Source organism: Stegostoma tigrinum, chromosome 21 (assembly GCF_030684315.1).
Source record: "Stegostoma tigrinum isolate sSteTig4 chromosome 21, sSteTig4.hap1, whole genome shotgun sequence".
Classification (NCBI taxonomy): Eukaryota; Metazoa; Chordata; class Chondrichthyes; order Orectolobiformes; family Stegostomatidae; genus Stegostoma; species Stegostoma tigrinum.
The window spans coordinates 10107184-10133593 of NC_081374.1; the positions used below are offsets into that span (position 1 = coordinate 10107184).

General features: G+C 44.8%; 1 protein-coding gene across 5 annotated transcripts in view; it reads left to right on the forward strand.

Annotated features, from left to right (window-relative positions):
* The window catches only part of pik3c2b (phosphatidylinositol-4-phosphate 3-kinase, catalytic subunit type 2 beta), a 218279-nt gene that overhangs the window by 49189 nt on the left and 142680 nt on the right, over positions 1 to 26410 (forward strand). For 2 of the 5 annotated variants that reach the window (XM_048553064.2, XM_048553067.2), the window contains exons 1-2: positions 1620 to 1913; positions 15685 to 16785. In XM_048553064.2, the coding sequence (XP_048409021.1) occupies positions 15760 to 16785 (1026 nt within the window). In that variant the 5' untranslated portion in view covers positions 1620 to 1913; positions 15685 to 15759. Of the gene's footprint in view, positions 1 to 1619; positions 1914 to 9088; positions 9198 to 15684; positions 16786 to 26410 lie in introns of those variants that run through there. The other 3 variants (XM_048553065.2, XM_059653333.1, XM_048553066.2) reach the window with 2 other exon arrangements.

The window sequence follows — 26410 nt, forward strand, 5'->3', positions numbered from 1 at the left end:
ACAGCTTCCACAGTTCTTTCAGTTTTTATACTCTCTTCCATCTTCTTCCATCAGGCAGAAGACATAAAAAGTTTGTATATGTGTACGAGTAAATTCAAGAACAGTTCACTCATCTCAATCCGCATGGATAAAGAGAACCACCATCTCAACTGGGACAACACCAAAATCCTGGGACAGGCTAGGCAGAGACAGGCATTGGAATTCCTAGAAGCCTGGCACTCCACAAAGCACGCTATTAATGAACATATTGAACTCGACCCCATATACATTCCACTATGAAGGAAAACTGGAAGTGAGGCAATCCATCTCAATGGACTCCAGAGTTTTAAAACCAGGTGGGAAAACACACCGACACTTCATCGGAGTCTCTATTGAGGATGTTACCAAACAGGGTAACGAAGCCTCTGCAAAACAAGAAACCAGCTCGGCGAGCCAACCAACCTCAGCACCCACAACCCGAGTTATAAATATACTGCAAAACTTTAAACAGTCTCTTGCCCCCATTCTTAGACTTCTGAATGGACTTCTCACAATTTACATTTAATGTTAATCTTCTTCTCTGCAGCTATAACAATGGATTGCTCAATCTGCTCTATTATCCTAATGCACTTTGTAGGGTATAATTTGCCTGTACTGCACACAAAATAAAACTTTTCACTGTACTTAGGAACATGGGACAATAATAAATCAAATCAGGTGGTAGCCTTATTGCATCTCTGCTTCCCTTATTCTTGATGTGGAGGTTGCCAGTGTTGGACTGGGTCGGGCCAAGGCAGAAATCACATGACACCAGGTTATAATCCAACAGGTTTATTTGAAAACACAAGCTTTCGGGGTCTTACACCTTCTTTAGACGTTAGTGAGAGAGGTAGTATCAGACTTAGAGTTCATAAGTAAGAGAGCAAAGCGTCACAGCATTGATTAGGATGTACTAAAGTGCTGTGACCCTTTGATCTCTTACGAATTCTGTGTCTGATACCACCTCTCTCACTAACGTCTGAAGAAAATGTAAGACCCGAAAGCTTGTGTTTTCAAATAAACCTGTTGGACTATAATCTGGTGTCGTGTGACTTCTGACCATGTCCCTTATTCTTCAAAGTGGAAGAGATGGTAATATTTGTTGGGGGGGGGGGAAGTTACCTTGTTGATGTGACATTTTGTTTTGGGGTGGGTGGGCATAGGCTGGTGCCCCTGTGCACGAACAATAGTGAATGTTTTAAAGTGGTGTCGATCGAGTAGGCTGCCTTGTTTTGGATGGACTCGAGCTTCTCCCACCTCCAGGTCCCGATAATCATGTTGTCTGCGGGAACTTGCTGTGCGCCGATGGGCATCTGCCGATCCTACACCGCAACAGTGACTGTAAACTGCAAAATGTTAACTCCAGAGTTGTAATTTTTTTGGAAAAAAAGCACTTTGGAAGGCTGTAGTAGGGGCTATCACAAGTGAAAATCCATTCTTTCTCTGCTTTGACCAGAACGAGCACATTTAATGCACAGTCTGCTCTGCTGAAGGCGGTGCTGTGCAATTAAGAGGAAGCCTCTCTCCTGTAAACGAGCGAGTCTCAATTAGATGAAACCATCTCACAGAGGGGTACATTGTGCAGCTCCTGAGATTGTCCAGCAGGGGCCAGCTTTTTCTTACCCATCTTAGTATTTGTCATTCATCTCTCCCTCTCTTCAGAGACCGGAAAAGGGCTCCTTTCTTTTCCCACAAACACACACACACACACACGCTCTCTCTCTCCCCCACCCCCCCGCCGTGTGTGTCTGTATGTTAATTGTGGAGCAGGAATGCTGAGGGCAAACGACCCCGGAGATGCTTAGGTGGTTTTGTCCCATCGGGGACCTGAACTGGGCAGACGAGGAGGAGATTTGTGCCGCGTCCTGGCGCTCTGTCGAGAGAGAGAAAACGAGGTGAATAATTCCTTTTTATTCCGGGCGGTTTTCCTGCAGTTGTTGCTGGAGCTTGTTCAGCTGCATTGGGGAGGGAGTGAAGATTAGGGAAAGCTGCGAGGAATTCCCTTTCCATTCTGGGAATCTCGGTGTAGGCGGCGAGCTGCAGGTGGGCGCTAGCCTAGATTTGATGCACATTCGTTTAATTGTGTATTGAGAGGGGGCAGGGACGTGATGCAGGTTTTTCTCTGTTTCTCTGTCTCTCTCTCGGAGTGGCGAGTTTAGCTCATTGTTGGTTTTCAGCATGAAGTGGGGAATACACCTGGTATTTGTGGGGTGTGGGAGTGGGCTGGGTTGTAATTGAATTAGGTGAGGCTTTCCTCTTACTCAAGGTGTTCTGATTTTTAGGGGCAGTCTTATTATTTGCAAGAAAGGATCGCTGAGACTCCGTCCTCATCAACCGTCAATTTCAATGACAATTTCAGGGACTGTGTTTAGCTGAAGTGGGAAGGAAGGGGCTGTTTATTTTGTGGAGCGAGGCAACATCTCTCTTCCCAAAATTAAAGGGAATATGGTAATTTGAAATGATCGGGGGGTGGGTAGAGGAGAAGGATGGGAGGGCTTAAGCAGTGAGCTGTAACCTGGAATGTGAGTTCGAAATCGTGGAACCAGATTTGTTCATGAATTTCACACGGGAAATGGGCTGATTACCTTAGCGGCGAGGGGCGTTGTAGGGCTATGGAGAAATAGGGGAGGCAGAGTGGATTAATGAGTTGCTCGGTCAAAGAACCGATGGATTTAATGAATGAACTACACTGGAGACTAAGGTCGTGTTTTGTTGGATTGCAGGGATACCAGTGCTCCTGTAGATAATTTTCTAATCAATCCGTTCAGACATGTCATCGCACTGCTCTGGAGTAGGTGGGACGTGAACCTAGGTCTCCTAGTCCAGAGATAGGGTCATTACCACAGCAGCCGCCACTGCGCTCGTGTATGCTTTGAAGATTGAAGCAGCCACCTCAAAGTATCATCAGGCACGCCTTTGCGAAATCTGGTGGCCATAGTAAAAGGGAGTGTTACCAGAGATAATGGGAACTGCAGATGCTGTAGAATCCAAGATAACAAAGTGTGGAGCTGGATGAACACAGCAGCATCAGAGGAGCGGGAAAGCTGATGTTTCGGGCCTAGACTCATTTCCGAAGAAGGGTCCAGGCCCGAAACATCAGTTTGCCTGCTGTGTTCATCCAGCTCTACATCTTGTTATCCTGAACTTGATAACTTGGTTGTGACAGCATGCTCCCAGGAAAGCTGTAGAAATGCTTTAGGCATGACCTCAAAGCCTCTGATGAGCTCAGGCACTCCCATCCAATCATGGGAGTGCCTGGCTTGAGACCGGCCAAAATTGAGAAGGCTCGTTCAGAAAAGCAACAAACATGTTGAGAGACTTCAGTGGCCAACACACAGAGATGACATTGAGATGTTGGTGGGAATACACAACTCCCAAGCAGCTCAGCTACCCAACCTCTTCATGCACCACTTTCCACACATTTTGCATTTATCACCCATCTCAGAACCCATCTAACCAGAGTGGGAGCCAGCCACCCTTTCCTGAGATGCTTTCTCTACGAGGAGATGGTTGTAATGGGTTTTTAATGGGTGAAGCAAGAAACCATGGTCTGGTGACATCATGAGGTAGATTTGTGGAGCAAATGATTTGAAGATGATGAAGTGGATTAAGGAGCTGCACAGCTTTAGATCCAGAGGGATGATGAATTTGATAGGAATGGTTTGATTTTAACATAATGACAGGCCATATCCGTAACTATATTTATCAGGAATTTCAATTTGACAAAAAAGTGTATTATTTTTAGATAAACCTCATATTACCACATAACCAAACTGCTTCAAAATACATCACTGAGGTGATAAGAATTCTCGATGCTGGAGTCAGAGATAACACAGTGTGCAGCTGAAGGAACACAGCAAGCCAGGCAGCATCAGAGGAGCAGGAACGCTGAATTTTCTGAAAGAAGGGTCCCGACCCAAAATGTCAGCTTTCGTGCTCCTCTGCTGAGTGACCTGCTGAGTTCCTCCAGCTCTGCACTGTGTTATCTCTGTTTCAAAGCACTTGATGTGCTGAAGCTAATTTGACACACTGTAATGGTATGCAGTTGGTGCAAGTGAACTACAGCTCGTTTGCATGTCTCAAATGTTATTGTAATCAACTTCAATCAAGAGAGAACATTGGGAGGAATATGAGATGCGTTGCTGATTTGCTACTGCCTGTTTTGCACAGAGCCAAAATTTACCATCCAGTGTCGGTTGGGCAAATGCAACCACCTCTACCTGGTAATGCTACATCACCACATGGTTGCAAACAAGGACCAGACAATTTTTTAACCCTTTGAGCTCATGTCAGCTTTCTAAGGACAATTTAGCTACTCCCACTCTTCCATGCTTTACCCATAGCCCCACTAATATTTTCTCTTCAAGTGCCTTTTAATTTCCTTTTAGAAGCAGCAAGAATCTCACCACTACCCTACTTTCCAGACCCTGACTGCTCGACACATCACAACATTGTTCCTCATGTCAACTTCAGCTGTTTTGCCAAGCTACAAACCGTAAGGCATAGGAACAGTGTAATGGACAATTCGGCCCCGCAAGTCTGCTCGACCATTTAATAAGATCGTGGCAGATCTGACTTTCCTGTCTTTCTCCATAACCTTTATATTTCCTTACCAGATTGAGAATCTGTTTGTCTCAGACTTGAACATATGGAATAACCAGCCTCAACAGCACTCTGTGGTAAAAAGTTCCTCTGATTCACTGTCCACTGAAAGAAGAAATTCTGCCTCATCTCTCTCATAAACCTTCAACCCCTTACTCTGAGATTATGCCCCCAGGTCCTAGACTGTCCCATAAAGGGAAATGACATTTCAGCATCTACCTAATCAAGTGTCCTAGAATCTTGTATGTCTCAATAAGGTCACCTCTCTGTCTTCTCTTAATCAACTTAAATCTTTGCACTCCCGTGGAAGGATCAAGATCTTTTGGAAACAGCTCTCTCTATCTACTCTGTCAAGACTCCTCATGGTTTGATCACTTCAAACGTCTCCTTTACTTTCTCTAAGGAGAACAGTCCTATTTTTCCAATTAAAGTAATATTTGTGGCACACAAATGCCAGACAATGATCATCTCCAACATAACAGAATCTAACCATCATCCCTTGACGTTCAATGGTGTTACCATCACTGAATCTCCCACTGTCAACATCCTGGGGTTTACAATTGATCAGAAATTCACTGGACTAGCCACATAAATGCAGAGGCTACAAGAGTACATCAGAGGCAAGGTATCCTGCAGTGAGTAACTCACTTCCTGAGGCCCCAAACCCTACACCATCCACAAGGCACAAGTCGGGAGTGTGATGGAATACTCCCCACTTGCCTGGATTGGTGGAGTTCCAACAGGACTCAAGAAACTTGTGGCTTGTGACCACATCCACAAATATTTTCTCCTGTCACCAGTGAAAGCACAGTAACAGCAGTGTGGACCGTCTACAAGATGCTCTGCAGGAATTAACAAGACGGTAGATAGCACCTTCCAAATCTACAAGCAATTTTCGTCCAGAAGGACAAGGGCAGCAGATACATGTGAACACCACCAGCTGCAAGTTCCCTTCCAAAGCACTCCCCATGCTGATTTGGAAATATATCATCTTTCCTTCAGTGTTAGTGAGTCAAAATCCTGCAGCTCCCTCCCAAATGATACGTGTGAATCTATCTAAAGCACAAGGATGGACTACAGTAGTTCTAGAAAGCAGTTCACCTCCAACCTTTGAAGGGGCGATAAATGCTGGTCCAGCCAACAATGCTCACAGGCCATGAATGAACAGAAGAAAATCCATCTGTGTGACTGAAACCCCTCCTTTTTTTTTTTCCTTTATTCATTCGAGGAATGAGGGCTTTGCTGGCTAGACCAGCATTTATTGCCTGTCCCTAATTGCCCAGAGGGCAGTTCAGAGTCAACCACATTGCTGTGGGTCTGGAGTCACATGTAGTCCCCAACCAGGTAAGGATGGCAGTTTCCTTCCCTAAAGGGCATTAGTGAACCAGATGGGTTTTGTTCCAAACAATTGACAATGGATTCACATTCCAGATATTTATTGAGTTTAAATTTCACCATCTGCTGTGGCAGGATTCAAAGCGGATCCCCAGAACATTATCTGGGTCTTTGGATTAACAGTCTAGTGATAATACCACTAGGCCATCACCTCCCTGTCATGTTGAAGCCATACCCTTTAACCTTTCCTGCACACACTCTGAAACCAGTTTGTCAGGAGTAAATTGAGATGAGTATCAGTCGTCTTCAGAGAGATTTCAAGAAAGCTCCTTAGTTCTCTCGGGTTGCTCAACTCAGGACCAATTAACATTTAGAAAGAAAATAGTTTCTGCTAGTGATTTCATACAGTACAAAAGGTCAAGCAATTGTGTGGAACATCCTGGCTGGAGAAAATGTGAATATTCTCAGTTGAGGTCATGTTTATATTTGGTGTTCTGAATTGTTGTTGTTCATTGTTCATTTTGTGGTGGAGTCACAGGTTGTTTGTGAATGGTGTGAAGTTGGTCATTCTGATCAAGCTCGATAATATATCCCATGAATACATGATGTACTGTGTCGCCTAGGATCATGGAAAATTTATGGCACTGAAGGAGGCCACCCTGCCCATCCATGTCTGTGCTGGATGCTAGAGGAGAGTTTGAACTAATGCCCGCATTCTAGCCCTTGGTTTATAAGCTACAATTCTTGGCAACTTAAGTGCATATCAAGGCTTTTTCTGAATGCGATGAGGTTTGCTGTCTCTACTGCCCTTTCAGATAGAGAGCTCCAAACCCCTATGACGCCCCCCCCCCCACACGCCCCCCCCCACACGCCCCCCCCCACACGCCCCCCCCCACACGCCCCCCCCACACGCCCCCCCCACACGCCGCCCCCCCCCCCGCGCCCCCCCCCCCCCGCGCGCCCCCCCCCCCCGCGCGCCCCCCCCCGCGCGCCCGCCCCCCCCCCCACGCGCGCCCCCCCCCACGCGCGCCCCCCCCCCCACACGCCCCCCCCCCACACACGCCCCCCACCGAGAGGTAAAGCAAAACTTAGATGTCCCCTTTATTCCTGTTGTTGACTAATTTACTGCACCTGGCTATTGACCCCTCCACTTAGCAAAATAGGTCTTTACTATCTGCTGTGTCTGGGCTTCTTCATAAATTAGATAGCTCACAGGAGGCAATGGCCTAGTGGTATTATCACTGGACTGTTAATCCAGAGACCCAGGTAACATCCTGGGGACCTGGGTTCAAATCTTGCCGTGAAGGATAGTGGAATTTGAATTCAATAAATATCTAGAATAAAGAGTCTAATGATGACCATGAAGCAATTGTTGTTGTGGACAAAACCCATCTGGCTCATTAATGTTCTTCAAGGGAAAGAACTCTGCTACCCCTTATCTGGTCTAGCTTGCATGTGACTCCAGACCCACAGCAATGTGGTCGACTCTCGAAGGCTAAACACATCAGTTTAAAGGTTAAGGCTGAAGCATTAATAGTAATCTTTAACCAGAAGTACCGTATGGAAGATCCATCTTGGCCTCCTGCATCATAGATACCAGTTTTCAGCCAATTCTATTCACTCAGTGTGATATAGTTGATCCTGCAAAGGCTATGGGCCCTGATAATGTTCCAGCAAAAAGAACTTGCCACAGCCCTAGCCAAGCTGTTCCAGTACAGCTACAACACTGGGAATCTACCTGAAAATTTGGAGCAAAAGCAAAAGTTTCTGGAAAAGCTCAGCCAGTCTGGCAGCATCTGTGAAGAAAAATCAGAGTTAACATTTCAGGAGCGGTGACCCTTCCTCAGAACAGAAAATTCCCCAAGCATGCCCTGTACAGAAGAAGCAGGGCCGATCCAAACAGGCCAATTACCGCCCCAGCAGTCTACGCCTGATCATCAGTAAAGTGATTGTAGGAGTCAACAGCGCAGCACCTGCTTAGCAATAACCTGGTCACAGACGCTTAGGTTTGGGGTTCATCCAGGGTCACCTAACTCCTGACCTTATTACAGCCTTGGCCCAAATAGAGACAATAGAGATGAATTACACAGGTGACAGCCCTTGATAGCAAGATCGCATTTGGCTGAGTGTGGCATCAAGGAGCCCTGGCAAAACTGAAATCAGTGGGAATCAAAGGGCAAACTTTCTGCTGGTTGGATTAGGACCTGGCACATAAGGTGATTGTGCTTGTTAGAGGTCAGTCATCTCAGCTCCAGGCCATCTCTGCAGGGCAGTGTCCTAGGCCCAACCATCGTCAGCTGCTTCAATGACCTCCCCTTCATCATAAGTGGTGATGTTTGCACAATATTCAGTGCTAATCATGGCTCCTCAGATGCTGAAGCAGCCCATGTTGAAGAGCAACAAGGCTTGGCCAATATTTGGCTTGGGCTGACAAGAAACAAGTAACATTCACATCACAAAAAAGCCGGATAATAATCTAACTACCACCCCTTGACAGTCAGTGGTGTTACTAGAATAACTCCTCAGAGGCTGGTATGCCATCACCAGATCACCTTTTATTTACACGTGGTGAGCCCCTGTCACTGATCCAGTTCCCTCAGAGCCAGATCTCAGAGTGAACTGGACGTCTGACACTCCTGTTCTTATCTGTCAGCCAGGTGTCCCTGATTGAACCAGATTAACAGCCCCAATTAGAGAACTCATATTCTATGAGGCCCACCTAGCTGACTTCATAACAATCACTGCAGTTACCAGCACTGAATCCCCCCCCCACTGCCAGTATCCTGGGCTTTACCATTGACCAGAAACTCAGCTGGACTTACCGTATCAATACAATGGCTACAAGACCAGGTCAGATACTAAGAAAAACGCAGCAAGTAATTCACCTCCTGCCTCCCCGTGGCACAAGTCAGAAATGTGATGGAATACTCCCCACGTGAGTGTAGCTGCAACATCATTCAGGAAGCTTGACACCGTCCAGAACAAAGCAGCCAGCTGATTGGCACCACATCCACTCCCTCCACCGCCAGTGTTTGGTAGCAGCGGTCTGTACTGTCTACAAGATGCACTGCAGAAATTTGCCAACGAGCCTTACACAGTACCTTCCAAACCCCACAGCTACTTCTATCTTGAAGGACAAGGGGAGCAGATAACTTGGAACATTGCCATCTGCAAGATCTCTTCAAAGCCAGCCAGCATTCTGAATCAGATGGGTTTTTCTGACAACCTACAGTGGTTTCATGGTAGGCATTTGATTCTTATTTCAAGAATTTTACTTTGTTATTGAATTCAGATTCCACTATCTGCCAGAGTGAGATTTGAACTTGGGTCCCTAGAACATTAGCAGAGTGTCTGTGATTAATAATCCATTGCCTCCACCCTGTCCTAATACCTACTCTTGCAGGCATTGTTCTCTCCAGGACATCCTAGCCTATTATACAACCACCGACACTATCCACCCTTACTTCGACACCTTTCCATGTTATCACAGAAGGTGCAAAACCTACCCCTTCACCTGCTCCCTGCTCACCATCCATAGGCCTAAAGTGCCTTTCCAGGTGAAGCAGCATTTCACCCGTACCTCCTCCAATCTTATGTAATTTGTTTACTGCACCCAGCGTGGCCTACTCCACGTTGGAGGAACCAAACACAGACTGGGTGACCACTTTGGAGAACACCTCCAGTCTATGCACAAACATAAACTTGACCTTTCTGTAGCTGAGATGACAAAGTGCAGGCCAAGCAGCATCTTAGTAGCTGGTCATTTTAACACAGCGTCCTGCTTGCATGCCCACTTGTTTATCTGCAGTGTTCCAGTGAATCACATTGCAAACTGTAGGAACAACATCACATCTTCAGACTAGGTACTTTGCAGCATTCTGAGCTCAAGATTGAGTTCAATACCTTCAAATAGTGAACCAACTCCCATTTCTTCCCTTTCTTTTAGCTTTTCATTCTCTGTCACCATGTCCTCGCTCCTCTTCCCCCAATCCCAGTAGGACTGTCTTCTCTTTCATGACTCACAGCTGGACACAATATTGCTCTGCCAATCTCCTATTCTGATGACTTAATCTGAACTATCAACGTCTTTTCTCCACCAGCTTCTACACCCCACCACCGCCACAACCTTTCCCCCACCGCAACTGTAGCATAAATGCAGTCCCCCCCCTCCACACATCACTTCAGTTCTGATGAAGAGTCATCTAGCTTGCTGTCTGAGCCACTGTGACCTCCAGCATTTGTTGATGCAGAGGTACTGGTGTTGGACTGTGATGGACAAAGTGAGAAAGTCGCACAATGCCAGGTTAAAGTCCAACAGTCCCCCTGAAGGGGCAGTGCTTCGAAAGCTTGTGATTTCAAATAAACCTGTTGGACTGTAACCTGGTGTCATGTGACTTCTGACTTTGTCCAGCATTTGCTGTTTTCTGATACCGCCATCTGTGACTCAGAGTAAAGTCTTGTCCGTTAACAATTCTGCGAAACTTCTTGGGATTTTATTTTGTTTGTAAATACGAGTGTTGGTTTAGCTAGTCTTGAATTTTCCCTCCTAAGGCTGTTCTGCTTATCTGCTAGCCAGAAACTCCACACCCTGGCCCTCACACACCTTTCCCTTCCTGGCTGGTTGCTCAAGCTAGACCTAAAGGGGGCGGGGCCTCATTATGTGCTTAACCGGTTCTGTATCTTCAGATCTGTCTGTCGGGATTGACACTAATCGCTTCCCACTGAATTCAGAAACAAATGATAGAGAATGCTGAAAATGTGCAAAATGTCAGGCGGCCGCCTCGGATGGATATTCTAATGAAGGACTGTCGCCTTGAAACATTAACACCATTTTTCTCCCCACTTGCTGCCAGATCTGATGTGTGTTTTCTGTTTTTATTTCAAATTTTCAGCATCTGATTTGATTTCACTTTTGATTCTCTCTCTCATTCTGTGTCCCCATGTTCTCTGGTGGACTTTTCTTCTTGTAAAATCAGACTTTTAAGTCCCAAACTTTCCAGTGTCAGAGTTCTGTTGCCTAGTTTACCTAGAGATTAGGGTTTAATGTTGTACTTCCTTGTACTTTCGTGAGTGATTAGCTCTAAGCCATGTAAAGTATATGTTGTTGAATTCAAGCGTTGGCAAATGTGTCAGATCACTTGCATTTCATCAGTATTTCCAGAAGTGTGCGTGTGTTGTAGCTGAAAGATGACGGCGCTAATAATCCCTCCCTTTAGCAATATTTCTGGTTCTTGAGATACCCTGCTCCTGTAAGCAATTAAATATTGCTGCATTGTGGGCAGGAAATCTTGAGATTAGGAACATTTACCCCACAGCATTCAGTGACAATCAATCCCTCAGCTGTGCAGCATCGGGTAAGACTGTGTTGATTAACCAGGAACTGTGCTGGAAAAGAAAATGAACTACAATGAGGTGTCATGTGGGGAGGGAGAAAGATAAAAATGAATTGTGATAGAGGAACAATGGACATGGAGCACAGACATGACAGGCCAAATGGGCCTTTGGCTTCTACGTAGAAATTCTACAAGTTGACAAGTTATTCGGGGTCCTTTGAGGTCCATGAAGAAAAGTGGAGATGTGGTTTGCAATCTGAACAGCCATGATCTTTACTGAACGGCAGAGCAGACTCAAAGGGGCGAATGGCCTACTCTCACTCCTAAGTTCCATGTTTCTAACTCCTATGGAACATATGACATGGAGGTGCGAGTGTTGGACTGGGGGTGGACAAAGTCAGAAGTCACATGACACCTGACAAAGGAGCAATGCTATGAAAGTTTGTGATTTCACCAAATTGATTGCGACTTCTGACTATAGAACATAGGACAATGTTGTGTCAAATATGGTGCCCAATTAAACTAATTCCTTCTGCCAGCCCTTGGTCCATATCCCTTCATTCCTTGCATCTTCATGTGCTTATCTAAAAGTCCCTTCAATGCCCATATCATGCCCTGTGTTTCCTTAGTTCTAGAAATGAGATTGCATTGTTGAGGGATACTAGTTTGAGAGAGATTAAAGGGTAATTGATGTTTGAATGTTTGTGGGACAGTTAGAGTGGGGCAAGGGGAGAAGAAATCTAACTTTTAGTGAGGGTACTAGGTGAGCCTAAATGAAAGAACACTGGCTTGATTACTGAGTGGGTGAAAATAATAGTTATTTTTAAAATTACTTTGAGAATGCCTTTGATAAATGAACTTTGATAAAGATCATCCGTGTGGAGTCGGGGGTCAATAACAGACCATACAAACTACAAAACAGAAAACACAGGTTATGAACCTGGTAGCTGGTTTCTTAGCTTGGCAGGTAATGAGGAATGATGTTCTGGGGACCCCTTTGTGGTACAAATGATTTGAAATTGGTAATTGCAGATAATAAAGTATGGAATGGGGAGAGGTGATATGATTTTTTTCATTCATTCACAGAATGCTAGGCCATTATTTATTGTCCACCCCTCATTGCCCAAAGGGCAGCTGAGAGTCAACCGCATTGCTGTGGGCTAGGCATCACATGTAGATCAGATGAGGTAAGGATGGCACATTTCCTTCCCTAGAGGTGGACTTGATGGAAACATTATCAGATCATGAGTTGTGCTGACAGGGTAGACGTGGAGAGGATGATCCCTGTTTTGGAAAATCGAGAATGAGGGGTCACTAGTTAAAAATGACATGTTCCTCATTTAAAACAGACGAGGCACTTTTCTTTCTCTGGGCATCCCGAGTCTTTGAAACTCTGTGCCTGAGAAGGTGGTGGTAGCAAAGCCCTGAAATATCTTTAAGAGGGAGGTAGATAGATTCTTGAAGGGGTCAGAAAGTTATGAGAGGTAAGTAGGAATGTGGATTTGGGGGTTACAATCAAATCAACCATGATCGTTTTGAATGGCAGAGGAGCCAAATGGCCTAGTCCTGCTCCTGGTTTGGATATAATATTGAGAATTGCAGGTCATAACAAATTGCTTGGCATAGCTAAGAACACAGACTGCTGGGACAGAGATTAGATAAAGGAAGGAGCTTTTGGAGGTCTGTTAGGGACATAATATCACATTACCCTTCTTTTACAAGCTCATGATAGATGTTTTTAATTTATGTATAAATGTCTAAAAGTAACCAGAATGTATCATTACTTATCTTGCATCACAGTTAGACGTCTCATTATGTTGTCAGAATGTCAGCCAAGATTCTATTGGTAGCAATCTTACCTGAGCTGGAAAATGCTGGCTCAAATCGTACCCAGTGCCATAATCCGGGGTGACACTCAGAGGCAGTAGTACAGAGCTACAAGTGCTATCATTATGATGAATGGTCAGTGTGGGGGCCCCATCTGCCCTTTCATGGGTGTAAAAGATCCCCTTACACAAATTGAAAGAAGATTGGGTGTGTCCTTCCCAGTGTCCTGGAAAATATTTATTCCTCAATCAACAGAAGATCAAAAGAAATTGACTATTTGGTCTGATTCCTGGTTGTGAGAGCTTGCTGTCTGAAAATTGGCTATCATCTTTCCTACATAACAGTGATCACAGTTGAAGGATCTTGATTAACTGTAAGGCACTTTAGTATGTCCTGAAGTTGCTTTGTGAAAATCTGACTGACTTTTCACACGTTTCCTGTATGATGGTGACATTTTTCGCTCTTTCCTTCGATTACCCTTGGCCTGTCTTGTGTAAGATTCTCACTTTGGGGCAGAATTCTTGGTTTGATGCTGTGAGCTTATCTCCACCAAGAACCGAATAAAAACTGAAAGAACTGCAGATGCTGTAAATCAGGAACAAAAACAGAAGTTGCTGGAAACACTCAGCAGATCTGGCAGCATCTGTCGAGAGAAAATCAGAGTTAACGTTTTGGGTCCAGTGACCCTTCCTCAGAACATAGAACAGTACAGCACAGTACTGGTCCCTCGGCCCACGACGTAGTGCCAAGCTTTTACCCTAAACCTAAGGTCTATCTAACCTCCACCCCTACATTATACTATCATCCATATGCCTATCTAATAGCCACAAAAATGCCCCTAGTGAGGCCAAATCCACTACCGTCTCCAGCAATGCATTCCACGCCCCTACCACTCTCTGAGTAAAGATCCTATCTCTGATGCCATCCCTATATCTACCTCCACTCACTTGAAAACTATGCCCCCTCGTAATAGCTACCTCACCCCAAGGAAAAAGTCTCTGGCTGTCCACTCTGTCTATACCTCTGATCATTTTCTACACCTCTATCTAGTCACCTCTCATCCTTCATCATTCTAAAGAACAAAGCCCTAGCTCTCTCAACCTTTCCTCGTTAGACCTTTCCTCCATTCCAAGCAACATGCTGGTAAATCTCCTCTGCACCTTTTTCAACACTTCCACATCTTCTGAACTTCCAGAACTTCTGAACATAATAAAAAGTGCTTCACGAGAGCATTATCAAACAAAATATACCACTAAACTAGATGAGGAGATATCAAATCTGAAAGTATTGGTCAAAGTGTTAGCTTTCAAGGAATGTCTTAAAGTGGGAAACTTAGGAGAAAAGATCTGGGGACCATATTTCAGATCTTATGCTAGGTAATGGTGGAGCAATTAAAATCCGAGGTTCTCAGGAGGCCAGAATTAGAGAAGTGCCGATATTTGTACAGGTTATGGGGTTGGAGACCCAGGGACCCGGGTTCAGTTCCACCCTCAGATGACTGTGTGGTGTTTGCGCATTCTCCCTGTGTCTGCATGGATTTCCTCTGTGTTCTGGTTTCCTCCCACAGTCCAAAGATGTGCAGGTTAGGTGGATTGGCCATGCTAAATTGCCTGCAGTGTTCAGGGATGTGGAGGTTAGGTGGGATGTAGAGTGATGGGTCTCAATGGGATGTTCTGAGCATTGGTGGAGTGGACTTGTAGGGCCTAAGGACCTGTTTCCACACTGTAGGGATTCTATAATCACTTTGAGAGGGAACAGGCTAATGAGCAAGTAACTAGGATGTAGAACATGTGATGAGCAGCCATTTCCCACCTAACTTACAACATGCAGGAGTGTAGCTCTGCTTTACTATCTGCTGAGTAATCCTGTAAAAGACCTTCTAACAAACAGAACCTACATCCCTTTGCCAGTACTAGTGTGAGAGTGGTACGTGTATGTGAGTGAACACAGAGATGGGAGTCTATGGAAGGATTTTAAAACCACATTGAGAGTTTAGAAATCAAGGAAGTAGCTCAGTGGGAATGAATGCAAGCAGAAGGGTTAGGTCTTGAGAGACAGGGTTTTGGATAATCTCAAGTTTGGATAGAGGACAGAACGTGGGAAATCAGCTAAGAATATGTTAGGATAGCCAGTTCTTGAGGTAGTATTGGTATGAGTGAAGCCTGTAGTAGCAGGTGAGCTGAGACAGGGTGAAGTTGGGAGATGTTACAGAGCTGGTAATAAGTGGTTTTGATGTTGTAAGTCAGAAGTTCAACTCTCGATCAAATGCAACACCAAACCTCCTCTAGGAGGAGGAATGGAATCACTAGGTAGGAACGGAATTTAGAGTGGGGGTCCAGTCTTCATAGTACTTAACTGAATACTTAAAGAAAATGGATAAATGTGAGTACTCTTATAAGATTCCCTCAATGCTCTTGCAAAGATTTTATTTTGGGAATTTATTTTCAATGCAACCATCTTCTCTCCTTCCCCTCCTCCCCATTTACACAGCAGATGTGCCAAAAAACACCAATTTCTTAGTTGAACAGCAAATTGAATTAAAATTTTTTGTTTTGTGTTTTCCATTTAGCTGCAATCCATTATGATTTTGTTGCTCAGTCACCTATTCCAGAAGAAGTAAGATTCATCTGTACCAGCCATTAGGATGTCTCAACCCACGGGCAGCAAGGAACACTGGAAACCCTGGGAGTTCTCAGGAATCAGTCGTCAGGAGCTGGCACTGGCAGAAGCTCTTCAAATGGAGTACGATGCTCTATCGAGGCTTCGCCAGAGTAGTACAACAAGAGACGACAGCAAGTCCAAACACATTAACAGCTTGCAACTGATTTCATTTGAGGACCCTTTATTGGAATACAGCCAATTGAGGAATGACTGTAATGCCATTAAAGCGACACATGGCTTGTCGGGCTCAGACCCCGGTCTCGGTTATAGCAAAGGCCCTTCTTTGTCAAGTCGAGGCATCGCGTGTTCCTCTACTACCTCAGCTCCCGGGCCACCAAATCACCAGTGCCAGGAGGACCCAGAATACCAATCATTGTGGAAAGATATTACCACAGCCACAACTGCCACGGCCACCATCACAAATTCTACCATCAGTGGCTCCACACAGCAACCAGTCCGTACAGGGCTGCTCACCACCGAGGGAACATCTTGCCATCGCGGAGATTATTCCATCATTGACTATGCTCCACCAGTACCACCACGAGTTCCTCTCGGCCCCAGTCGAAATGCCACGTTAACAGATCATTGGTCCAAGGGGCAGCCCAGTGACAGCATTGAGAAATTGACCATACCTAATGACATCAATATATTCTCTCCTGGCAATGATGACTCAAATTGTAAAATCGTAGAACCACCAAGCTTTTACTCTAACCAAAGGATCTCTGATGAAGAGTTTGAGTTGATTGACTATGATGACTTGAATGATGCCATAACAAAGCTGAATTTAATGTCTACCTATGGGGAAAATTCAAAGCTGATAAGAGTTGGCAGCATTGGGCCCAACTCCATTTGCAAAAGAAAAGACAAAAAGGAGGAATCCTCTGGGAAGCCTGTCAGCCGGAGTAAGACTCTTCCACCTCAGGTGCCTCCACGGACCTACATGTCAAAATATGGAAACCAGAACAATGCTGTCTATCAGGTCAAGAATCGAAAAGTCTCCGTTGATCCGGTGAGATCCAGGGAATTGTCCCAGTTGTTGTGATTAGGGAGAATGCTTAGCAACAGTTTTATAAGTGCTTCGATTCGGTGTTCTGTTACATGCATTGGTTGAAAAGGCAATGGAATCTGATTCAACAGCAGCTGACTCAGAAAATATTTTGCAGGGAATATTTGTAGGGCAGTCAAGGAAAATGCTGTAATAATTAGATAGCCCTACCACGGAGCCAGCACCAACATGCTGGCGAGGATGGGATCCTCCTGTGAATTTGGTATGATCCCAACCAGACCAAATAGTATTTTTTTTTTCTTACTTCCTTCCTATCGTTGGTTCTCAGAATCCTCAGGTCTTGTGATGCGAGAAAATGTGCCTAACAAGCCCAATATATTCTTGTTGAGATAAACTCTCACCAAAGGTTTGTATCAAAAGTGAAATGGGATTTAAAACCACAGTAATTTGAGCATCATGAGAAATAGGAGCAGGAGTAGGGCATTTGGTACATCAAGGCTACCTGCCATTCTACATGATCATGGCTAACCTACCCCAAACCTCAAACCCTCTTTCATGCCCACTCAGCATAGCCTTCAACCCCTCAATATTTCAAAAATCTAACCACCTCTTTCAATATTTTTGGTGATTTCGCTTCTGAAACGATCTGGATTAGACAGTTCCAAACATTCACCACCCTCTGCGAGAATAAATTTGTTTTGTTTCTCAGTTTTAAATGAGTGTCAGCTTATTCTGTAACCATGTCCCCAAGTTCAAGATTCCTCTCACCAGTGGAAACACATTCTCAACATCTTCCGTGTAAAGTCCCCTTAGAATCTTGTATGCTTCAGTAGGATCACCCTGCATTCTTCTACACTGTAATGAATAAAGGCCAAACTTGTTTAACCATTCTTGATAAAGTCATTCCTTTCTTCCCAGGAATCAGCAGAGGGATTCTCTTTTGAATTGCCACCAATGACAATACATCTTTTATTCAATATGGGAATACAACATCACCAATATAAAACTTGCCCATCTTTAAACTTCAACCCTTTATTCATGGGATGTGGGCATTGCTGGCTGGGTCAGCATTTACTGCCCATCCCTAGTTGCAATCCATTTGGTGAAAATACATCAACAATGCTATTATTTAGACATTATGGCAGCTGAGTGGCTTGCTAGAATATTTCAGAGGACAATAAGATTCAATAATAAAAAATATCTGGAATTAAGAGATGGATGCAGACCATGAATCCATTGTCAATTCTCAGAAAAACCCATCTTGTTCAATGACGTCCGATAGGGGAGGAAACTGCCATCCTTACCTGGCCTAATTCCAATGTGACTCCAGGCCCAGAGCAATGTGGTTGATTCTTAACTGCCCTCTGGGCAATAAATGCTGACCTTGCCAACGATGCCCTCCTGTAAATGAAGAAAACCAAAAAAAAATCAACCACATAGTTCTGGAGTGACACCTCAGCTAGTTTCCTTCCTTGATCGAGTTTTCAATTCCAAATTCTTGTTGAAACTTCACCATCTTTTCAAACCTGCGCACCCGGAATGTTAGAGATAATGGGAACTGCAGATGCTGGAGAATTCCAAGATAATAAAATGTGAGGCTGGATGAACACAGCAGGCCAAGCAGCATCTCAGGAGCACAAAAGCTGACGTTTCGGGCCTAGACCCTTCATCAGAGAGGGGGATGGGGAGAGGGAACTGGAATAAATAGGGAGAGAGGGGGAGGCGGACCGAAGATGGAGAGTAAAGAAGATAGGTGGGGAGGTAGGGAGGGGATAGGTCAGTCCAGGGAAGACGGACAGGTCAAGGAGGTGGGATGAGGTTAGTAGGTAGCTGGGGGTGTGGCTTGGGGTGGGAGGAAGGGATGGGTGAGAGGAAGAACCGGTTAGGGAGGCAGAGACAGGTTGGACTGGTTTTGGGATGCAGTGGGTGGGGGGGGGGAAGAGCTGGGCTGGTTGTGTGGTGCAGTGGGGGGAGGGGACGAACTGGGCTGGTTTAGGGATGCAGTAGGGGAAGGGGAGATTTTGAAACTGGTGAAGTCCACATTGATACCATATGGCTGCAGTGTTCCCAGGCGGAATATGAGTTGCTGTTCCTGCAACCTTCGGGTGGCATCATTGTGGCACTGCAGGTTCTCTGGATTGCCAACCCAGTGACAATCTCACGAGGCCATTTTGTTCCCTCCCACACCCCCAACAATAAAGGCCAAAAGTCTATTTGCAAATTTACAATTGGATCCTTTCATGCTGTTGCCACTATAAACATTGATGTGCACCTGCTCCTCCATCAGAAATGTATCAGGCAGGCGTTTGCAGAAATCTAACCTCGCAGCTGGTTTACTGTGATAACTGGGCGTGAGTGTGATTTTAAGACTCGTTTTGGAAATGATCAGAGAATTAACTTGACATTCTGGCCAATAGAGAACAACTAAAATGTAACAAAAATGTATTATCTTCCCAATGCTTCTAATGTATTCTGTTCTTTTTATTAAGAGGTTTGCAAGGTATTTAAAGCACCCTCCCTAGGTCTCTGTATTAATTATCCAGCAGTGTCATTTTACAAAAGCTTTCAGATGTTTGTGAGGTGCCTTTTGAGATGTGTGAAAATGCTAACATGAGGGGACTTTTCCTCCTTCATGTGCAGTTCAGTAAAATGCGCGTGAAACTTTTACATGTCCTGTCTCTAGTTATACACTCAGCAATTCAATTACATGTCTGTCCTCTCGAAGTTGGGTTGTCTGCAGAGACAGTATTTTGGGTTTCTTTTTAACATGAACATTGACACATTTAATGGTCCAATACAGGGCTGTTTGTCAAAAGCTTCAGAAAAGAGAAACCTCCCTGGGATTAGATGATTCTCAAGTTATTTACTGAGTGAGTAGTTAGAATGTGGAACTTACTACCACAAAAAATAACTGTGACAAATAATGTTAAGGCATCTTTGTTAAATAGAAGCTAAACTGTGGGAGAACGAAAGAGAAGGATGAACTGGGGATTAAGTGTAGTAGGGGTAGGGAGATCAGTCTGAATGGCCTGTTCCTATGCTGAAAATTCTATCTTACTTCATTTAACAGAAGACTGCGATGTGGAGTTAACACTGATAGGGCATCAAGCTGTCATAACTGAGGTTGTGGGTACATCTAAAATGTCAAATGAGAAGGGTTTGCAGAATGATTCACTCATTTCTCGTGGAGTGATTTTCGGTGGTTGTGGGTGTGCAGTGGTACTATTTAATTTTTCTTGTAATATGCTGTTGTCAAAGCAATGCAGTGGCATTTTTTTATTCAATCGGAGGTCTTTCTTCTCTTTTCCTCCTCCCCCTTCACCCTAAAGTAACATTCTGTCTTCTCTTCTGCTGCAGTTCATACTCCTAGTTGCTTTGCCTTCCTCCTAGTTCATGCTGATTCTTCTTTCACTTTCTTCCCCACCATCTTCACCAATTATTAATTAATACAAATATTCCTCCGTCCCAATTATCCTGCCACACCACCCCACTGATTCTCTTGGGTCCTGGGATCTGGGTATTCCGCACAATGTGCACAGAAAGACCATTGGGCAGCACAATTTACACAGCAGACTGGAAGTCAAAGTAGGATCTTATATGGCCTACACATTGCTGTTTCCTTAGTTGCCAGTATGGTTACATCTGAGCCACTGGGAGTGGTGGGGGTGGGGGTGGGGGGTAGTAAAGGAAAGAGAGAGAGAGAGAGAGAGAAAATGAGGATTCATAGAATTATAGAATCAACATATCTTTTCTAAAGTAAACTTTTCAATGGTCCATGATTGCTGGCTTTCCCTATTGCCAGACTTGCCATTTTGGAACAGAGCCAAGCTACAAGTCTCCATGCCCCTTCTGCTTGTTGCTATTGCCTCGGCAACCCATTTCATAAAGACAGAAGAGACGGCACTGTAGTAGCTCAAATACTCCCTCTCTCATAGATATTATTTTCTTTGACGTGATGCTAATGTGTTATTGCATGTGATGCAGAAGTTATTCAATGCAACAGATGCTAACACATCACCGTGCTAGTGGAAGGGACCAGGGATTATCTGACGTGAGGCTAGCCTCTAATTAGATTTGACCAAGCCAGGGTTTTGTTAGTACTTTAATATATTGTTGAACAAACCCAGGATGATTGTTCTCCTGTGCCTGCTCAGCTCTTTTGGAGTTGGGCCAAGCTACACAAGTTTCTTCCCATTCCGTCTGACCACATTGCCTTGGAAATGTGGTGTATGAAGGAACGGAAAATACTCTTAACCAACAGTAAATCAGTACAAAATGGGCATTGTTTTATGTGCAGCCAATATATATGATGCCACTGTAAATAGCTATAGTGATAACCCATTGACTTAATGGAATTAGTGTATTAGTCAACATATTCTTGAACTAATCATAGAATGCGTAGGTCATTTGCCCTGTTGTATTTGTATCAGATCTTGCAAGCTTAATTGCAAATTTCCATTCCCCTGCCCTTGCTGCATAGCCCTATAGATGTTTTTTTTCTTTCAGGCGCTTATCCTTTTGAATGAAACAATTGGATCTTCCTCCGTCACCCTATTAGGCAGTACTCCTCTACAAGTGATATAAAAGATCTTGACACCCTGGTTCATGAGCCTTTCGCTTACGGGGACATTTCTATTTATCTGTATGCCCCCAAATCTCCTCTCAGCGAGCCAATCTCAGCTTCTCTGATCTACCTAAGTAACCAAAGTCTCTAATCTCTTAACGCATTCTTGCAAATCTTTTCTGCACCCTCTCATTCTATTTAAAATGTGGCACCCAGGATTGGACACACGACTGCAGTTGAAGTTGAAGTCAAATGTTACATAATGGTTTCTCAATGCCTCATAATGATATTAATATATTTATAAATACAATGGTTGATACTTTTGTTAACCAAAGGGGTTCAGAGACATGATGCAGAGGCAAGAAGTTGGGTCACACATTACGACGATGTTATTGTATGATGGAACAGGCTGGCTGGGCTGAATGGCCTCTCCCATTCTTGTGTTCCTGGACTGACTTTCACAGTCTCACAGCGCCTTATTGCAAGTTTAGATGCTGTTGAAATGTAGGAATGACATGGTGGTATTGTCACTGCATTAGCAATCCAGAAATCTAGGAAACAGCCGAGAGACGGGTTTGAATCCCTCCACAGTGTGAAGTGGAATTTGAATTTACAAAAGGTCAAATGATGCCCATTATACTATTGTTGATTGTCATGTTAAAAAAAAACCCATCTGGCTGACTAATTCAAGATTATCTGTAGACCAGTCTGGTCTACATGTGGCCCTGGAACCTCAGTGATGTGTTTTTTATTTAATTGCCCTCTGAAATGGCCTAGCAAGCCACTCAGTTCAAGAGCGACTAAGGGTGTCCAATAAATGCTGGTCCAGCCAGTGATGCCTACCTCCTAGGAATGAATAAAAGGAAACATAGCAATTAATTTATCATTCAGAAAGTTCTCACCATGAGATAATAAGCAGAAAAATGGTTTCAGTAGTGTAGGTAGAGATATAAGTATTGACCAAAAATCATCAAATGCCTTGAGATCGTTTGCTTGAGCCAGAAGATAAGGCCTTGGCTTCAACATCTCCTCCAAAAGGCAGCACCACTTTCTGACTGTAGGGTAAGAACAGTGCTACCATCTGAGTCACAGCTGACGCATGAGCATTTGTAAAGTAAGGAAAGCACAAGTTAAATGCACCCATAACAACATCTTCAGCACTTCCAGGATCACCAACATGATGAGGCTCCATGGAGAGAGGCTGTTTAATAGTTTATAGTTTGAGTTAATGCATTAGCTCGATAGGGTAGACAGGGAGAAACTATTCCTGCTCATAAAATAAGAAGAAACATGAGGGCACATATTTAAAGTGTGTGCAAACAAAACAAAGAAAAAACTTTTACACAAAGTAATTAGATTACGGACAGCACTGCCTAGAAACATGGTTCAACTGATGTGTTTAAGAGTATTGAGGAAAGGTCACTGAAGTCAACATTAACTAAGGGGGTGGCCATGGGCACCCGCATGGGCCCCAGCTATGCCTGCCTCTTTGTAGGTTACGTGGAACAGTCCCTCTTCCGCACCTACACAGGCCCCAAACCCCACCTCTTCCTCCGGTACATTGATGACTGTATCGGCGCTGCCTCTTGCTCCCCAGAGGAGCTCGAACAGTTCATCCACTTCACCAACACCTTCCACCCCAACCTTCAGTTCACCTGGGCCATCTCCAGCACATCCCTCACTCCTGGACCTGGACATTCCTGGACCTCTCAGTCTCCATCTCAGGCAACCAGCTTGTAACTGATGTCCATTTCAAGCCCACCGACTCCCACAGCTACCTAGAATACACCTCCTCCCACCCACCCTCCTGCAAAAATTCCATCCCCTATTCCCAATTCCTCTGCCTCCGCCGCATCTGCTCCCACGATAAGACATTCCACTCCCGCACATCCCAGATGTCCAAGTTCTTTAAGGACCGCAACTTTCCCCCCACGGTGATTGAGAAGGCCCTTGACCGCGTCTCCCGCATTTCCCGCGACACATCCCTCACACCCCGCCCCCGCCACAACCGCCCCAAGAGGATCCCCCTCGTTCTCACACACCACCCTACCAACCTCCGGATACAACGCATTATCCTCCGACACTTCCGCCATTTACAATCCGACCCCACCACCCAAGACATTTTTCCATCCCCTCCCCTGTCTGCTTTCCGGAGAGACCACTCTCTCCGTGACTCCCTTGTTCGCTCCACACTGCCCTCCAACCCCACCACACCCGGCACCTTCCCCTGCAACCGCAGGAAATGCTACACTTGTCCCCACACCTCCTCCCTCACCCCCATCCCAGGCCCCAAGATGACATTCCACATTAAGCAGAGGTTCACCTGCACATCTGCCAATGTGGTATACTGCATCCACTGTACCCGGTGCGGCTTCCTCTACATTGGGGAAACCAAGCGGAGGCTTGGGGACCGCTTTGCAGAACACCTCCGCTCAGTTCGCAACAAACAACTGCACCTCCCAGTCGCAAACCATTTCCACTCCCCCTCCCATTCTCTTGATGACATGTCCATCATGGGCCTCCTGCACTGCCACAATGATGCCACCCGAAGGTTGCAGGAACAGCAACTCATATTCCGCCTGGGAACCCTGCAGCCATATGATATCAATGTGGACTTCACCAGTTTCAAAATCTCCCCTTCCCCTACTGCATCCCTAAACCAGCCCAGTGCATCCCCTCCCCCCACTGCACCACACAACCAGCCCAGCTCTTCCCCCCCCCCCACCCACTGCATCCCAAAACCAGTCCAACCTGTCTCTGCCTCCCTAACCGGTTCTTCCTCTCACCCATCCCTTCCTCCCACCCCAAGCCGCACCCCCAGCTACCTACCAACCTCATCCCACCTCCTTGACCTGTCCGTCTTCCCTGGACTGACCTATCCCCTCCCTACCTCCCCACCTACACCCTCTCCACCTATCTTCTTTACTCTCCATCTTCGGTCCGCCTTCCCCTCTCTCCCTATTCATTCCAGTTCCCTCTCCCCATCCCCCTCTCTGATGAAGGGTCTAGGCCCGAAACGTCAGCTTTTGTGCTCCTGAGATGCTGCTTGGCCTGCTGTGTTCATCCAGCCTCACATTTTATTATCTTGGAATCTCCAGCATCTGCAGTTCCCATTATCTCTCAACATTAACCCCGCTTTCTCTCCACCGATGTTTCCAAACCTGCTGCGTTTCTCCAGCAGTTACCGTTTTCATTCAAGACGGTTATTGAATTGAAATAGTGTGCAAGTATGGGGGGGTAGAAAGCAAAAGGACCGGCGCTTGGTAGAAGAACAGGTGCAGGCATGATGGGCCAAACGGCCTCCATCTGTAGCCAAAGTCTCCACCAAACCTACATGGAGGCCTTTGCGGTTATTGAAATATCATAATTCAACTTCACACAAGCAGCACAAGTGGAACATTGTGGAGCCAAAGCAAAATATGACAAATCGTACAATTCTGAAATAAAAGCAGAAAATACTCAACATGTCAGACAGCATCTCTGGAAAGAGAGAGATTTTTATTGAGACGATTAAGAGCACAAGCTTTTTAAAAATTCTCTCACAGGATCTGGACATCACTGTCAGGGCCAGCATTTATTGCCTATTATTGTCCATCTTTAGTTGCTTCTTATAGCCTTAGGCTCTGTCTTGTCCATGTGCTGCATGACAAAAGGTTTGGAGTTTGAGCTGGCAGATTAAAGAAGGGGGAGAAACTACATCATCCAGACGGGATTTTTTTTTTAAAAAAGTGCAAGTTCTGGAAATGACTGAAGTTGTAAAAGTTACAATCTTGAATTGGATGCTTTCCTGCACAAACAGCAGCCTATCCTTTAAATGTTGTTCTTATGTTCATGACATTTTGTGTGCAGGAAAAAAAAAATCACCCAGACCAGGAAAACGCAATCATCATCACAATCATCAACATGTATGGCATTGTGATCTCGGACTTTGTGAGGGGAGAACAGCCTATTCATCAAGCTCATAAACAGCTTTGTGCTATTGAATTCCTTCAACTAGCAAAAAGGAATACACAGTCAGCCCTGCCAAGAGTGACTTGTTTCAGTTTAAAGCTTTAATTTAATCTGATGTACAATGCCAATACCTCATATTCACTACAATGGAGTTTTCCGGGGAATAATAAAAATCCCCAAATTTCAGTCAAGCAATAAAAGTACAAGTAATCCCTTGGAGACAAAAATTAATTCTCCTGCAATGCACAAAAGAAACACAATTTGATTTTGAATTGTCACAACAGGACTTACCCCATCAAATCCCACCAGAAATGATGGGGAGCAGCTATTTAGATTGTGCATTTCATTCTTTAAATTTGTATCCCTTTTGTTGATGGATCTTGCTTCTCACTTAGATTTTGAAAACAATGTACAGGTCACTCCATCCACTGCATTCTGTGGCTGTAGAGTGAGTGTTAGCGCCTCTTTTGCTATTTAATGGAAAACTATGGGAAGCCTCGGTATGCTTGATGACGCCAATGAATCATATTTGGCCAGCGTGACAAACCGCATTAGATCTGTAGTCCAGTGTAGCATTTTACAGAGCGTGATTCTAATGCACTACTGTGGGCTCAGTCAGTGGTGCTTTCAACCTGCTTGTGTTTATGTTCCTGTGTGAAGCACTTGGTTGAGTGCACCAGGGATGTTCATTTTCAGTGATACGCAGTGCCAACTGCCCAGAGTTGTACCATTGTACTGTGCATTATTTCACAATTATTTAATCCTGTTTGTTGTTATATACTGCCCCTGCTCAAACTGTTTGTCATTTGATCAGGACTGTGATTGCTTCCCACCTTCACAAAAGTGCAGTATCGGGCAACACTACTGTTCAAAATTGATTGCCTCTCACTAAACCAAGCATGCAACGTTATACAGTCCCCTTTATACTTGCATAAAGCTCTATGTGCCACAACTCTGCACATGACTACAATATACCTACAATTCATGCAATTTATTGATTCCTTAAATCCCGCCTTTTTCATATCCTCATCCCCACACAACCCATTCTTTTACCTGTAACCACCTCTTACCCAAATTCTGTTAACCCTCTCGCCTAATTCCCTTCCCACTCTC